This window comes from Electrophorus electricus, chromosome 7 (assembly GCF_013358815.1).
Source record: "Electrophorus electricus isolate fEleEle1 chromosome 7, fEleEle1.pri, whole genome shotgun sequence".
Lineage (NCBI taxonomy): Eukaryota > Metazoa > Chordata > Actinopteri > Gymnotiformes > Gymnotidae > Electrophorus > Electrophorus electricus.
Window position 1 is genome coordinate 26,830,007 of NC_049541.1, and position 14,540 is coordinate 26,844,546.

At 43.1% G+C, this 14,540-nt stretch overlaps 1 protein-coding gene across 2 annotated transcripts; it reads left to right on the forward strand.

Moving 5' to 3' along the window:
• The first annotated feature begins 4,813 nt into the window (after positions 1–4,813).
• sptssb (serine palmitoyltransferase, small subunit B) lies at positions 4,814–11,303 on the forward strand. Of its 2 annotated transcripts, XR_004776251.1 has the most exons (3): positions 4,814–5,396; positions 9,814–10,324; positions 10,460–11,303. XR_004776251.1 is itself a non-coding variant. In XM_027027427.2 (2 exons), exon 2 carries the CDS (start codon positions 9,863–9,865, stop codon positions 10,103–10,105), a length of 243 nt encoding a protein of 80 aa, XP_026883228.2. In that variant the 5' UTR covers positions 4,814–5,396; positions 9,814–9,862; the 3' UTR covers positions 10,106–11,303. The 2 variants fall into 2 exon arrangements, 1 of the variants encoding a protein (XP_026883228.2); XM_027027427.2 differs by having other exon boundaries at positions 9,814–11,303.
• Positions 11,304–14,540: the final 3,237 nt, after the last annotated feature.

Below are 14,540 nucleotides of genomic sequence, written 5' to 3' on the forward strand. Positions count from 1 at the left end.
GTCTGCCACCTAAGCTGGAGGTGCCTTTAGTCTCCCGGTGGAGTAACAGCTCCAAGCTCTGCACTGCTGGTAAGCTCTTAATGCAGCTCACCATGACCCTGTGAAGAATGGAGAGGCTGACGGGCCATTGGCGCAAAAAGCCTCTTTCTCTCTTTATCTCTCTCTCTCACTCTTTATCTCTCCCTCCCTCTCTCTCCCTCTCTCCCTCTCTCCCTCTCTCTCTCTCTCTCTCTCTCTCTCATTTGTTTCCTTCTGTCTTTTCGTCAGGATTTCCACAGTGTCTGATTTATATATTCTTGTTTTAGTAATAGCAGCTTGTTAGATTTGCAAAAATACCATTAAATTGCAAACTAAACAACTGATTATTAAACCATTAAAATAATATACAGACACTTGTCAGTTAAGTGACATTTCAAAAATCAGTTAACTGTTTTTACAGCTGAACACCAAAGAATTGCATGTCTCAGTTAAAGACAAAAGTTCAAGACTGTTCAAGACAAAAATAAATTTTATTGGATATTCCCATGGTCAGAATGATCGACATATAAGTATACTGACTATGAAGGGTTTTCCCGAAAGGGCTGAAAAAGAAGTTCTGGAGAAAATCCCTGTCCAGTGTTTACAGCATGTGCAATAGTGTTTGCGCTAGAGGTCCTAAGCATCACGCGCTTGGATACGTGAGACCATCAGCAACATATGCAGTCAACGTGTGGTCATAGCAGTTAAAACGACAGCTCTGCTGTCCAGAAGACCATTGCTCTAGCTGCAACACTATGGACTAACATAAGTGACATTACTAAATTAATCCATGAGCTTATACCTCTTTTTATGTATTAGTGTATTTTATAAAACCCTGCAGCGGTCCTTAAAATTCCTTAAAACCTTGTATACAGTATTTTCTGTTGGATGCAGAAATGAACAAATCAAATGTGCATCTCCAGAAGTTATCAGTTACTCGGAAGCATCAAGGAAAACAATTTACCGGATTTCAGGCTGGTGTGGTCTTGTGCCCTCCGGCTGCGTCTGTTTCCACCTGATAAAGACCAAAACGGAGCACGAGAGGAAAAGCTCTAATCAGCCTTGAGTTATATATATAAAGTCATGCCTGCCAGGGGGAGGTGGGGTGTCACACGCTTTCTGGCTCTCCTTAATCACACATGCACACACACACTTCCCTGAAAGGGAGGACTACATTGGTTCTGGCCCAGTGCTCCACAGTCACCCAGACTGAACCTGCACAAAGTGCTGGGCAGTGCTGCTACCATGAGAGACTCAGAAACCTGACCCAGGCCCACAGAGCCTTCAGAGCACTGGATGCTTCATTCACCTGCCTGTCCTTCTTATGTTCTCTCTCTCTCTCTCTCTCTCTCTCTCTCTCTCTCTCTCTCTCTCTCTCTCTCTCTCTCTCTCTCTCTCTCTCTCCTCCCCCTCCCTACCTCTCTCTACTGGGACTGAATTGCTGCACCAGTGGAGTCGATCTAAGAAAGCATATGCTATGCACAAATCTTAGTAAGCAAACATGTGATGAGCCTTTTTATAAGCATCACTGAGAATCACTTAATCTGCTGTGTCTTCTCAGTAATGTGAACACTCAGGTCTGATTAAACATTTCTATCTAAATTACTTTCAAGTTCCATTTGGTTCTGTAGGAAAATGCAATAGTTCTATCTGGATTCATTTAACTTTGCTGGATTAATGCTGGAGATTCTCATATTTTTGAGGATACTTAAGGGATTAAATGGTAAACCATTACTCCCTTAAGGCTGTAATATTGTAACTGATGGTTTTATTTATGCCGGTAGGAAATGTTTGTTTGAGCGCTTACTCCCAACTTGCACAACTCAGCTTACTAATGAGGTATCAGTTGCCCAGAATAAACCTCCATACTTTTTTGAACACTACTTTAATGATTTCTATTTTCTAACTCCTCTCTCTATCCTTATACCTCCACGAAGGTGTCCTGTTTGCAGGGAGACTGAGGAATCTAAGAGTTGCTGGATCAGTGAAAATATTTCCCATTTTAATAGCTTTGTATCACCACACTACCACTAGGGGCCAGTGTTTGATATGTTGAGACTCGCTTTATCGTACTGTCGTGGTACTAGAGGGCTGCCACGCACAGCGGACATGATGTTCTGCGCACCGTTCTTGTTAGGAACTGTTTTCTTTCTGAGTATTTTGATAGCCTTTGTAAGTCTCTGTAGCTGAGTTTCAAATATGCCTTTTTTTCCCAGTGTGTCCAAATTTAGATTTGAATACTCCCTGCAGGTATGTGACTGGCCACATGTGAAGAGGCACAAATGAAGTCCCCAAACAAAACAGTATTTTTTATCTCAGCTCTTTGTGTATGTACTCAGCTTTAACGGTCGCTGTAACAGAACAAAGGAAGGTGTTCTATAACAGGCTAAACCAATTACAGCCGCCATAAAAACATGCCTTTCCATGACTACTAGCAACAAACGCTTGAGATTATTATTCGTATACCAAAAGAATAATACAGGAGGAGTTATCTATGCTGTACTGATCTTGGACTCCCATTCCCTATTGTAGGGCAAGCGGCATAACTGTTCTCAGATCAGTGACTGAGACCATGGCATCTCTGTTAGCTATTTCTGTGTTTGTTCACCTGGGTCAAAACCAGTCACTCCCCAGTCTCTTTTACACTCTAGCACTGCATGCTTGACAGTGAGTGGTTATCTCTGGTTATCTCTACAAATGACTCGCTCACAATGACATCTTTTCAAATGAGCAATGCGTTCAATACCTTTTTGTTTGGTCTTATTACGTCTTTTTTTTTTTCAAGACTTATCTGTTTACCAGATCAAGTTTCAGTGAAAGCATATTCTAAATGTTTCATTACATAAGACCCTGTAAAAAAAAATAGAATACTACAAAAATATCTATTAAAACATTCCCAAGTGTCGCCATGATGGTGTGTTTTTCTGGCTAAAGAATAGGTCATTATGGTTAAGCTGTAGGCTCCGTATAGCAGTGAGGTTTCTCCCTCCGGTTTTGGAAAATTCGTGCAGATTTCCACCCTCTAGCTGTCTTACAGTAAATTACGTTATTGATTTGCCTGATTTACCCAGTCAATTGCAGAAAGACCGCTGTGCAGAACTGTCACGTCTGCTTAGGTCCCCACGTCCCCCTTAGAGTAAATGTACGGGCTAAGACGCTGGTGATGTGGTTGTCTTTGTAAGCAGCGTTTAGCACCTTGCCTGCTCCCCCACCAATCCCCCGAGGCTACCCCGTCTACCCAGGCTACCCCTCTACCCCTTCCCCGAGGCTGTTTTTTAAGCAGACACTCGTGGTGCCACCATGGTCTGTTTCAGAACTGCTGAAACACCGACTCCTCTTGAATCAGGAGCTTGGCGAACACAGGCACGCGTGTGCAGCTCTGACTGTGTCCTTAGCACGTATACGTCCGCTTGTGTGGCTGTGACCGTTTTTCCATGTTCCTTATTATCCCTTATTCTAGTTTATAAGCAGTTCTTTACTGCATTTAGCTTGAAAAGAGGGACACCAGAGGCCTGGAGGATCATGTCGCTGTCATAAAATCCCTTGTGCCATTCTGACTGGGTTATCAATAAAAAAGAAATTTATTCCTAAAGCATTTACCCCTTTTTTGGTCCTTGGATAAAAACAGCTTTCTGAATCATGATAATTTTATGGAATTTATGAAATTTCATGATGTGGTTATTTTCAGACATAAATTTAATTTTAAAAATGATTATTTCAGGGGAAACAAAAATAATCAAAAATGGCTTAGGCACCAGAGTCGATATTTTATTATAAATACTCAAAGTCTTGTTTCCGGTTGTAATCAATTTGTCCTTTTTATTTTATTTTACATAATCACAGGAATGCACTGAAATATTTAGTTGTTTATTAAGGTCCTGGTATTTGACCTTCATACTGACAAAACCACTGTTTGAAAGGATTTCTAAGGAAACAAGTAGGCCTACATGAGAGGTCTACACCATATGCAGAGATCTATACCATATGCAGAGGTCTACACCATATACAGAGGTCTGTATCATATATCTATACCATATGCAGAGGTCTATACCATATTTCTATACTATATGCAGAGGTCTGTAGCATATGCAAAGGTGTATAACACAGAGGTCTACACCATATGTGGAGGTGTATAACACATAGAGGTGTATAACACATACAGAGGTCTATACAATATACAGAGGTCTATAACACATACAGTGGTCTGTACCATACACAGAGATGTATAACATATACAGAGGTTTATACCATATAACATATTCAATAGGGAGCACTACAGAAATCCATTGTCTTTGGGGATTACCTCCACCAGCTATACAAGTTCAGCAGTTTGGTGGATATACTTAATGTGGCTTTAGAAACCCACACACTCATTGCACTTAAAAAAAAAATCTAACACAGGTAAAAAGGGTTTGTGTGTGTGTGTGTGTGTGTGTGTGTGTGTGTGTGTGTGTGTGTGTGTGTGTGTGAGAGAGAGAGAGAGAGAGAGAGAGAGAGAGAGAAAGAGAGATTGATTGATTGATTGATTGATTAAAGAAGAATCAATGGGCTATTGTTTTCTGGTAATTTGTCGAGGCAGGGCACAGAAATGGTCTTAGGGAATATGGTGCAGACTGACACCCCCCTGGTGAATTAACAGTGATTCTATGAGATTCCAGCGTTAGATTTCTCGCTCTGCTTGTGACAGCAGAAATATGATCGGAGCACGTTACGTAAGGCCTGTAATAATAATAATATTTAAAAAAAAACAAAAAAAAAAAACACCTACGTTTACTTACAATTCCTAACTTTCCAAATTTCGTATCCCCTTTACAGCATGAAATGTGAGCGTGATCGTTCCGAGTCAGTCCTTCCCCGTCGGTGCGGCAGCGCACGTGGGCGCTGACGTCACACGCTGTACTGCGGTGCAGCATCATGACAGAGGAGGAGGAAGAGGAGACCCTGCGACACGAGCAGGAGGAAGAGGAGACCCTGCGACACGAGCAGAAAAGTTGTCATAAATGCATACTAAGAGCGCGGGACCTTTAACATGCCTCCCTGTTAAAGCAAGTCGTTGGTTCGCCATCCGGAACGTCTGGGATGTCTGTCTCGCGGAAAATGTTTTAACACGCATGGACTGTGCGTGGACTGCCTCTGCATTTCACCTGCACAAACATAAAGACTACGCACACACAAAAACAAACACACGCACACACACAGGTGATTGTGAAAAGAGACTGGGGTGGGTGTGGTGTCCGACCTAAACATTGAATGACCTGACATTCCTGAACTGGTGCGGCAGATTTTGCGCTTCAGCGAAGCAACGGAACGGTAGCGCGCGCGCGCTGGCTTTGGCGGACAGCGTCCCGCAATAAACTTTATCCGGAAAGCTCGCAGAGGTGAGTGCCTCGTTTAATCTTACTGTGTTCTTGCCTCATATGACCGATCCTAAAAAACAAAACAAAAACAAAAAAAACAAACAAAAAAAACGTGTTAACCAGAAAGTCAGTGTTGATGCGTTTTATGTGTGTGCACGTGCGTTGGATGCGGGAGGGCTGAGAGTATATTGTGTTTTAATTTCTCTGTTGACTCGAAAAAACGAAATGATCAGATGTGGTAAGGAACCAAAGCACAGCAGTGAGGGAATGTGGGATTAGGTATTCAGTGCTATTAAACTATTAATTGCTTTAAAACGAATCCGTTTCGTCAGTTTTGTAAATTGACGCAAAATACGGATTTCATATGGATTTTTTTTCTCGTCACTGCCAGTCTGTGCGTGAAAGGTGCCGTGTGTTTACGTCGTCTCCAGCAGGTACCCTCGGCCCCCAGTGAGCCATGACATCTGCCCTGGGCATTTACATCACAGCTGGAAATCATTAACTTCACTTTCTAATTGACTTGTACTAACAAGTTTGGCTGACACTGTAACCAAGGAGTCGAGTAACCCTACCTACCGCAAACCCAGCGTGGGTAACTGCACAGGAGGGCCAGTGGCTTGTTGGAATCTTGTTGTCTTGTTGGGATCCAGTACAATGTCGTACAAAGCGCTCAGTCGAAGGAACAGTCGTGCAGTTTTACCTGCGGAGCAGCCAAGTCGCCCTACCGCTATTATTCCTAACGTTTCCCGTCGTGACCGCCTCTGTCGTTTACTGTCCTGCAGCAGGTCGTGGGTAATCTGATTAGAAGCGCTGAATAGCCACAGGGGTCCTGGCAGGGCCTTAGAACAGAGTAATAACACGTTTATTCCGTCCACAGCCGATAGGAAGACTATTATCAGTTAGATGAATGAATGCATGAAAACATTTTACACCATCTGCACGCAGAGGCTGACAGCGCGCAGTATTTCAGCACTCACGTGCTCTCGGATTGCTGACTGCCCTCATTTACTAGTCGGTAGATGTCCTGCTGCACTTTTGAGTTACTCTTGGGGTTCCTGTCATAAGCGGATTTGAACATGTGGGTTTTTCTGACTTGCACTCTCTCTCGCTCTCTCTCTCTCTCCCTTTCTTTCTCTCTATCTTTCTCTTTCTTTTTCTCTGTCTCTTTCTCTCTACCTTTCTCTCTCTCTCTCTTTCTATTTCTTTCTCTCTCTCTACCTTTCTGCCTTTCTCTTCCTTTCTTTCTCTCCTTCTCTACCTTTCTTTCTCTCTCTACCTCTTTCACTCTCGCTACCTTTTTTCTTTCTTTCTCTCTTTCCCTCTCTACCTTTCTCCCTTTTTCTCTCTCTACCTTTCTCTCCATCTTTCTCTCTACCTCTTTCTCTGTCTCTCTTGCTACCTTTCTTTCTCTCCCTCTTTCTCTCTACCTTTCTCTATTTCACTCTACTTTTTTCTCTCTCTACCCTTTTCTCTCTCCCTCTCTCCCTTTCTTTCTTTCTCTCTCTACTTTTCTTTCTCTCTCTCTCCATCTTTCTCTACCTTTTTTCTTTCTCTCTCCCTCTTTCTCTACCTTTCTCTCCATTTCTCTCTACCTTTCTTTCTCTCTCCCTCTTTCTCTCTACCTTTCTTTTTCTCTATCTCTCTCCCTTTCTTTCTCTCTACCTTTCTATCTTTCTCCCTTTCTTTGTCTTTTTTTCTTTCTCTACCTTTCTCTCCCTCTCTCTACCTTTCTTTCTCTCTCTCTACCTTTCTTTCTCTCTCTATCTTTCTCTCTACCTTTTTCTCTCCCTTTCTTTCCCTCTCTCCCTCTCTCTACCTTTCTTTCTCTCCCTTTCTCTACCTCTTTCACTCGCTACCTTTTTTCTCTCTCTACCTTTTTTCTTTCTTTCTCTTTCTCTTTCCCTCTTTCTTTCTCTCTCTACCTTTCTCTCCATCTTTCTCTCTACCTTTCTTTCTCTGTCTCTCTTGCTACCTTTCTTTCTCTCCCTCTTTCTACCTTTCTCTATTTCACTCTACTTTTTTCTCTCTCTACCCTTTTCTCTCTCCCTCTCTCCCTTTCTTTCTTTCTCTCTCTACTTTTCTTTCTCTCTCCCTCTTTCTCTCTACCTTTCTCTCCATCTTTCTCTACCTTTTTTCTTTCTCTCTCCCTCTTTCTCTACCTTTCTCTCCATTTCTCTCTACCTTTCTTTCTCTCTCCCTCTTTCTCTCTACCTTTCTTTCTCTCTACCTTTCTTTTTCTCTATCTCTCTCCCTTTCTTTCTCTCTACCTTTCTATCTTTCTCCCTTTCTTTGTCTTTTTTCTTTCTCTACCTTTCTCTCCCTCTCTCTACCTTTCTTTCTCTCTCTCTACCTTTCTCTCTCTCTACCTTTCTTTCTCTCTCTCTATCTTTTTCTCTCCCTTTCTTTCCCTCTCTCCCTCTCTCTACCTTTCTTTCTCTCCCTTTCTCTACCTCTTTCACTCTCGCTACCTTTTTTCTCTCTCTACCTTTTTTCTTTCTTTCTTTCCCTCTCTTTCTTTCTCTCTACCTTTCTCTCCATCTTTCTCTCTACCTTTCTTTCTCTGTCTCTCTTGCTACCTTTCTTTCTCTCTCTTTCTCTATTTCACTCTACTTTTTTCTCTCTACCCTTTTCTCTTTCTGTCCCTCTCCCTTTTTCTTTCTCTCTACTTTTCTCTCTCCCTCTTTCTCTCTACCTTTCTTTCTTTCTCTATTTCTCTCTCCCTCTTTCTCTACCTTTCTCTCCAGCTTTCTCTCTACCTTTCTTTCTATTTCTCTCTCCCTTTCTCTCCATCTCTCTCTACCTTTCTTTTTCTCTTTCTCTCTACCTTTCTTTCACTCTCTACCTTTCTTTCTCTCTGTCTCTTTCCCTCTACCTTTCTTTCTTTGTCTCTTTCTCTCCCTTTCTCTCTCTACCTTTCTTTCACTCTCTACCTTTCTCTTTCTCTCCATCTTTCTTTCTCTATTTCTCTCTCCCTTTCTCTCTCTACCTTTCTCTCCATCTTTCTCTACCTTTCTTTCTCTTTCTCTATTTCTCTCTCCCTCTCTACCTTTCTCTCCATCTTTCTACCTTTCTCTCTACCTTTCTCTCCCTTTTTCTCTCTACCTTTCTTTCTCTCTCTACCTTTCTTTCACTCTCTACCTTTCTTTCTCTTTCTCTATTTCTCTCTCCCTCTCTACCTTTCTCTCCATCTTTCTACCTTTCTCTCTACCTTTCTCTCCCTTTTTCTCTCTACCTTTCTTTCTCTCTCTACCTTTCTTTCACTCTCTACCTTTCTTTCTCTTTCTCTATTTCTCTCTCCCTCTCTACCTTTCTCTCCATCTTTCTACCTTTCTCTCTACCTTTCTCTCCCTTTTTCTCTCTACCTTTCTTTCTCTCTCTACCTTTCTTTCACTCTCTACCTTTCTTTCTCTTTCTCTATTTCTCTCTCCCTCTCTACCTTTCTCTCCATCTTTCTACCTTTCTCTCTACCTTTCTCTCCCTTTTTCTCTCTACCTTTCTTTCTCTCTCTACCTTTCTTTCACTCTCTACCTTTCTTTCACTCTCTACCTTTCTTTCTCTCCCTCTGACTCTCTCTCTTTCCATCTTTCTCTCTACCTCTCTCCATCTTTCTCCCTTTCTTTTTCTCTACCTTTCTTTCTATTTCTCTCTCTCTCTCCCTTTCTCTCCATCTCTCTCTACCTTTCTTTTTCTTTCTATCTACCTTTCTTTCACTCTCTACCTTTCTTTCTCTCTGTCTCTTTCCCTCTACCTTTCTTTCTTTGTCTCTTTCTCTCCCTTTCTCTCTCTACCTTTCTTTCACTCTCTACCTTTCTTTCTCTCCATCTTTCTCTTTCTCTATTTCTCTCTCCCTCTTTCTCTCCATCTTTCTCTCTACCTTTCTTTCTTTCTCTATTTCTCTCTCCCTCTCTACCTTTCTCTCCCTTTTTCTCTCTACCTTTCTCTCCATATTTCTCTCTCTCTCTCTCTCTCTCTCTCTCCCAGCACCCGTTTTTTTCCTCTTTACTCCATGAACGTTTTCCATAGCAAACATCACACATGGTCCCCAGAGATATATGAAGCATTTATTTCAGCTGACACTGCAGGCACCGTCTGGTTGTAGTAACAGCAGACGCTGCTCTTGAGAGTTGCATGTTTAGAAAAGTCGCAGTGGCCCCGTCGACGGGGTCTGTGATTAGGCCCGGTCCTGTTTCTCCGTTATGTCGCAAGTTGTGCATTGTGTTTTTTAGTTTTTTACCCTACTGTTTTCCTCACGCCCCCGTAGGAAGTTACACCTGCTTCTATGGCTTTGTGACCAAGGGAATATGCAATGACAAACACACAGGGGAAGAGGGGACGTTCCAGGCAAGCCGCACTTCTGTGGCATGACGCACCTTCCTGTTTCTCTCTCTTTCATGTCCGGCCACGTGCCCCCCGCTGACCTGCCTGCCTCCGCCGCCAGACTGCTCGCTGCTCACTGCTCCACTCCGGCAGGGAACCGCATCTCAGGCATGGATGTGAAGAACCTGTGCGACTACCTGGGGTGGCTCTACTACCAGTACCTGCTGATCACAGGCATCTACGTCCTAGAGCCGTGGGAGAAGTCCATCTTCAACACGGTGCTCTTCACCATGGTGGCCATGGTGGTCTACACATCCTACGTGTTTGTGCCCATCCACGTGCGCCTGGCACTGGAGTTCTTCTCCGGACTGTGTGGGGAGCAGCCAGAGAGCACCGTAGCGCTGATGAACTAGAAAGAAAAGGGAGGGGCTTATTCCACGACTGGCTAACCCACAACCCCTTCCTCTGCAAGCTCAAGAACATTTGGGAAGAGCAAAAGAAAGGAACTTTGAAGCCATGTCCACCCCCACCTACACCCACCCCCCCTCAGCCCTCGGCCAGCCCCCAGGAATAAGGCCCCTCTCACACCACCTTGGTGATGCTTTGCATGATGTTGGGGGGCAGGCACCTGGGTAACTGCACGTCATGTTTTCACTGCACCTGTTAGCGTTTTGCACGTGACCGCTTTGCCAATGCTTTGAATAGTCCGGTCTCACCTGTCAATCAGCGCTAATTAATCAAAAAGTCACCTTCTACCTTTTTTCTAGCAGGTACACAGACTCCTCCATCCCAGAACACCCCTGGCTGATGATGCACTGCTGGGTCATTGGAGGTCAGACTGCCAATTAAAAGGTTTTTGTTTTTGTTTTTTTGCCAAAAGTGAATGTACAAATATTCACAAAGAGAAAAAGGTTATGAAAGTCTCACTTATAATTGTCCTTTACAGACATTGATTTGTTGTTATTATTGTTGTTAATATTATTCAAGCCATGTGATCATGTTTCCTATGCAATGAGTCTACTCTGAAAAAAAGGTAACAGTTCAACTGTAAAAGAAACACGTACTGCACTCGACTGGATATTGACAGTCCTGTCACATGTTCCCTTTCTCTCTCTAACCATTCAACCTTCGTCAACAACATATTCATTCACAGTTAATTTTGTTAAACCTCTTCCAAGGTAGCTGGAATGACAAGAAAGATCTTGGACCAGCAAACAGTCTTCCGTGAAATGCAAACACTCACATTTCACCTTTAGGACACACACACCTTTCTCTTGTTCCTTTGACTAAACCATGTCTCTCTTTGACAGAGCCCATTACTCTTTAGGGTGCCATTTTGTATTTATCAGTTGTGTCTTACGTATATATATACATGTGCGCTGAACCCTGGAACTTTGACTGGTTACATTGCCAGGTACAAAACATTCTGCGCTTAGTGTGTCCTCATTACGCCATACATGTCATTCTTGAACGTTTCATTTGTAAATCACATTTTTTCATGGAAGTCATGAAATTTCATATAACAAAATTCTGTTGTGTATATATGTTTATTCTTTCAGTGTTTCTTTTTTATGTTATTGTTTTTTCACAAATAAAGTAATTTTACACAGATTATGGTCCTGCTAATATTTGCTCATTGAGCTTAGAGCAGCAGACACGTCAAAATACTGCCTCAACGCTGGGAAGCTTAACCTCTTTAAACAGGTTGAGGTCATCCGTTTTGACGCAAACGCATGGTCAGCAACATCTCCGTCATCCCTTAATCTTTAATCTTTACTGTTGTAAGACAAATGGCAAGACAAGTCCAAGATCAACACTGGAAACCCTGTCACCGCCTAAAATAACTGGGCAATGCTGATGAAGGTACTTCTGGAGAAACCGTAAACTAGCTCAGTACCCAAACCTGTTTTACAGGGCCTCTTCTATGGGGGGCCTGGGGCCTCGCTAAAGGCCCCGTTACCTCTCTGTTCTCTCTGGTTTTCAGAATAAGCACGAGCACTCTGCGTTCAGCCGCTAGGACAGAGCTGGCACAAGAGTTCAAGGGCGCCCCTAACAGGTGGCTGGGAGAACCGCAGCCACTCCACACTCCCAACCCGACTGAGAGTGTTTCTCTCCGACTGAATTTTCTTGTGGTAGAAAATGTTGCTAGGTAATATTAGTAACCTATAGCAGATATAGCTATAGTTTACAGGGGTGTGAGTGTGCGGTGTTGGTAAGTCATGTTCCTTTTTGGTTAAATTAGCATTAGAATTGTTGATAGAAACATTGAGCTTCCCAAGTTAGGATTGAATTGTTTCAAACAACTGAAACTTATAAATTCTATAAAATACCATGTGTCATAAATGAAACCTTTATTCTCAGCTAATAATTCATATTTATGTTTAAGCCACCCACATACTTGATTTATTGGTGATGATGGGTTAATTAATGATCCCTTATCGGCTCTCGTGAATTTCATAATCTTGATACTCACATGAGATTAGCCAGTGGTGTCTTTACCTTTCTATTAACTTCCTACCCTGAAGTTCCTCTGTTTCTTCCTACCCTGAACTCCGCCCCCTATCTGTCCCAGTGCCCATGATGTGTTTACACCCTTCCATCATTAGCAACGGGAATAAACACTGCGCTGTTGATATAATGTTGGATAAATAAATAGTGAGATTTGGTCATAAATACAAGCTCCACCTTCGGATCAACATCCCTGGAGCTGCACTGTGCTGATGCATGCGTTTAGAGCAGTAGAGGAGAAGTCAGATTCCTTCTTTTATATATTTATTTTGAAGAAAATTTAACACTAATAGAAAGGGATGTTTTTGAGCAGCCCACTTTGGAGAAGAACGACCGTTTGCGTGTAGCAGACGACAACGGCGGAAAATGTGCTTTTTCTTAATTGTTTACTGACAATAAAACATTTTAAATGTAACTTTTACATATCATCACTCTCTTTCACTTAGCCTGCCGTTTAAAACATGATTTTTGTGTTGTCTCTGAACTTTCCCCTTTATGAGGCGTTTGGGCTGTTAAGGACAGAGGAACCCTTCCCCTGTTCTGATCAATTTCAAGTACTGGTACTCGTTACTAACAATTTTGGCTCTGTGAATTATGTGACAGTTTGGAAATGTTCAGGACTGAGCGCAAATCTTTAATAGACTTAAACTTTGCTTTGGTTTGTTCTTTCCATAGTTCCTGCTGGAGCACACGTTTCTACGTCGATCTGACCTCCTACAATAGACCACCACACTCGCAGGTGAATTGGACTGTCAAGATCGACTGAGTTATTCTTTTTTTAATCACCAGTAAGTTGACTCCTACCCGATATGTTCCAGTACGCTGCAGCTGAACATGAGGTCACGAGCCTGGTAGACACTATGTCCACAACAAAACAATCCCAAACAAAGCAAATGCACTTTAACCCAGTGACCTTCTGCTGACAGTAGGCACCTAGGGCGAGGTATTTTATCAGCCTTTCTCAAAGACAGTAAATAAACAGAAGGCTTGCGCCGGTAACGCTGACCAAACAAACACACCCCAGTCACGCAACCGTCGGCTGGAGCGGATTACGTTTTTTATGCCAAACAAACAGTTTACAGCATCAGTGAGAGTTAGGGTAGCCACCGAGCCAAAATTGAACACGCCCATTCCTTTAAACGCAACATTAATGTGTCTTCACCTGTACTTTGTATTCGACTTCGCCTGACAAATTTTGATTGGGAGAAGGACGTGCAGAGTGGCAAAAAAATTTTTTAATCCTGACCAATATGGTTGTGTTTCTTGGACACCCAATCCAATACAAGCAAAACTGGACACCCGGTCATACAGCCAAAGAAACAGATTTCTGGGTGATAACCAGAGCTAACCTAAAATATCCTACTGTTAAGATTGTTATACACACACACACAACCTGGTAACTGCTCTTCGTTGCGAAATGGCACATCAGGAGACAGCTCACCACATATCACTCTACCCTCCCGAAACTCTCGGCAGGCAGCATGATTTTAAGGGAGCGGTGAAAGTATTCAATCTTTGACTTGCAGCCTGAGAGCACCGTTATCAGGGCAGATCTGTGATTTTTCAAAATCAGGCAATACAAAGGACATGTCCTCCATTCATATGTGACTTTGTTCAGTGGGCTTTGTATGTCTGGGGTCACAGGGGTCCTTTCTGGGGTCAGTGAGATTTCAGCTAGGGTCAGTACCCCTGTGTCCTAACCTCTGGATATGACACTGGGTGGGACAGGACTTCTGTCTGGGGCAGTCCCTGCAAACCTGAGTCCTGGAGGCGCAATTCTGTGAAGCCCTGGTGGTGTCTTGCCCCGGTAGGAACCGGTGCTACCCTGTCACCGAGCTGAACCTACACACCTCAGTGCTACACTTAGTCTCACTTACATCATCCTGTGGAAGTGGAGATTGGGTAGAGAAACTTGCGTTAGAAAAACTTCATTTCTAATTCGCTCTGCTCATCCACAACTTTAGTTTGCCAGCAGACCCCGCACTGACGCCGGCACGTACACACGTCAGTAATACTGCTAAGCCACTATCATGCCGTCCTGCTAATCTCTGGTCAGCAGTGCTCCTCTGCTAAGGACTGGCAACACATGCTGCCTTACCAATAAACATGTTATTGCTCTGTATAAGAGCTTCTGTAAACTGTAATTGTGCGCTCATAAACCGCACCTATAGGATACGTGTACCTCGTAAAGCATCTGGTAGTCTGAGCAGTGGACCTATGCACAGAACATATAGTGTTCACATCTACTCCCACTACATGCTCACGCTGGCATATCTGTGGTGAGCTGACCCCACCGAAGGGCGGGAGGACGCACCTCTGACTGCCTTTAAGGTGCAGAGC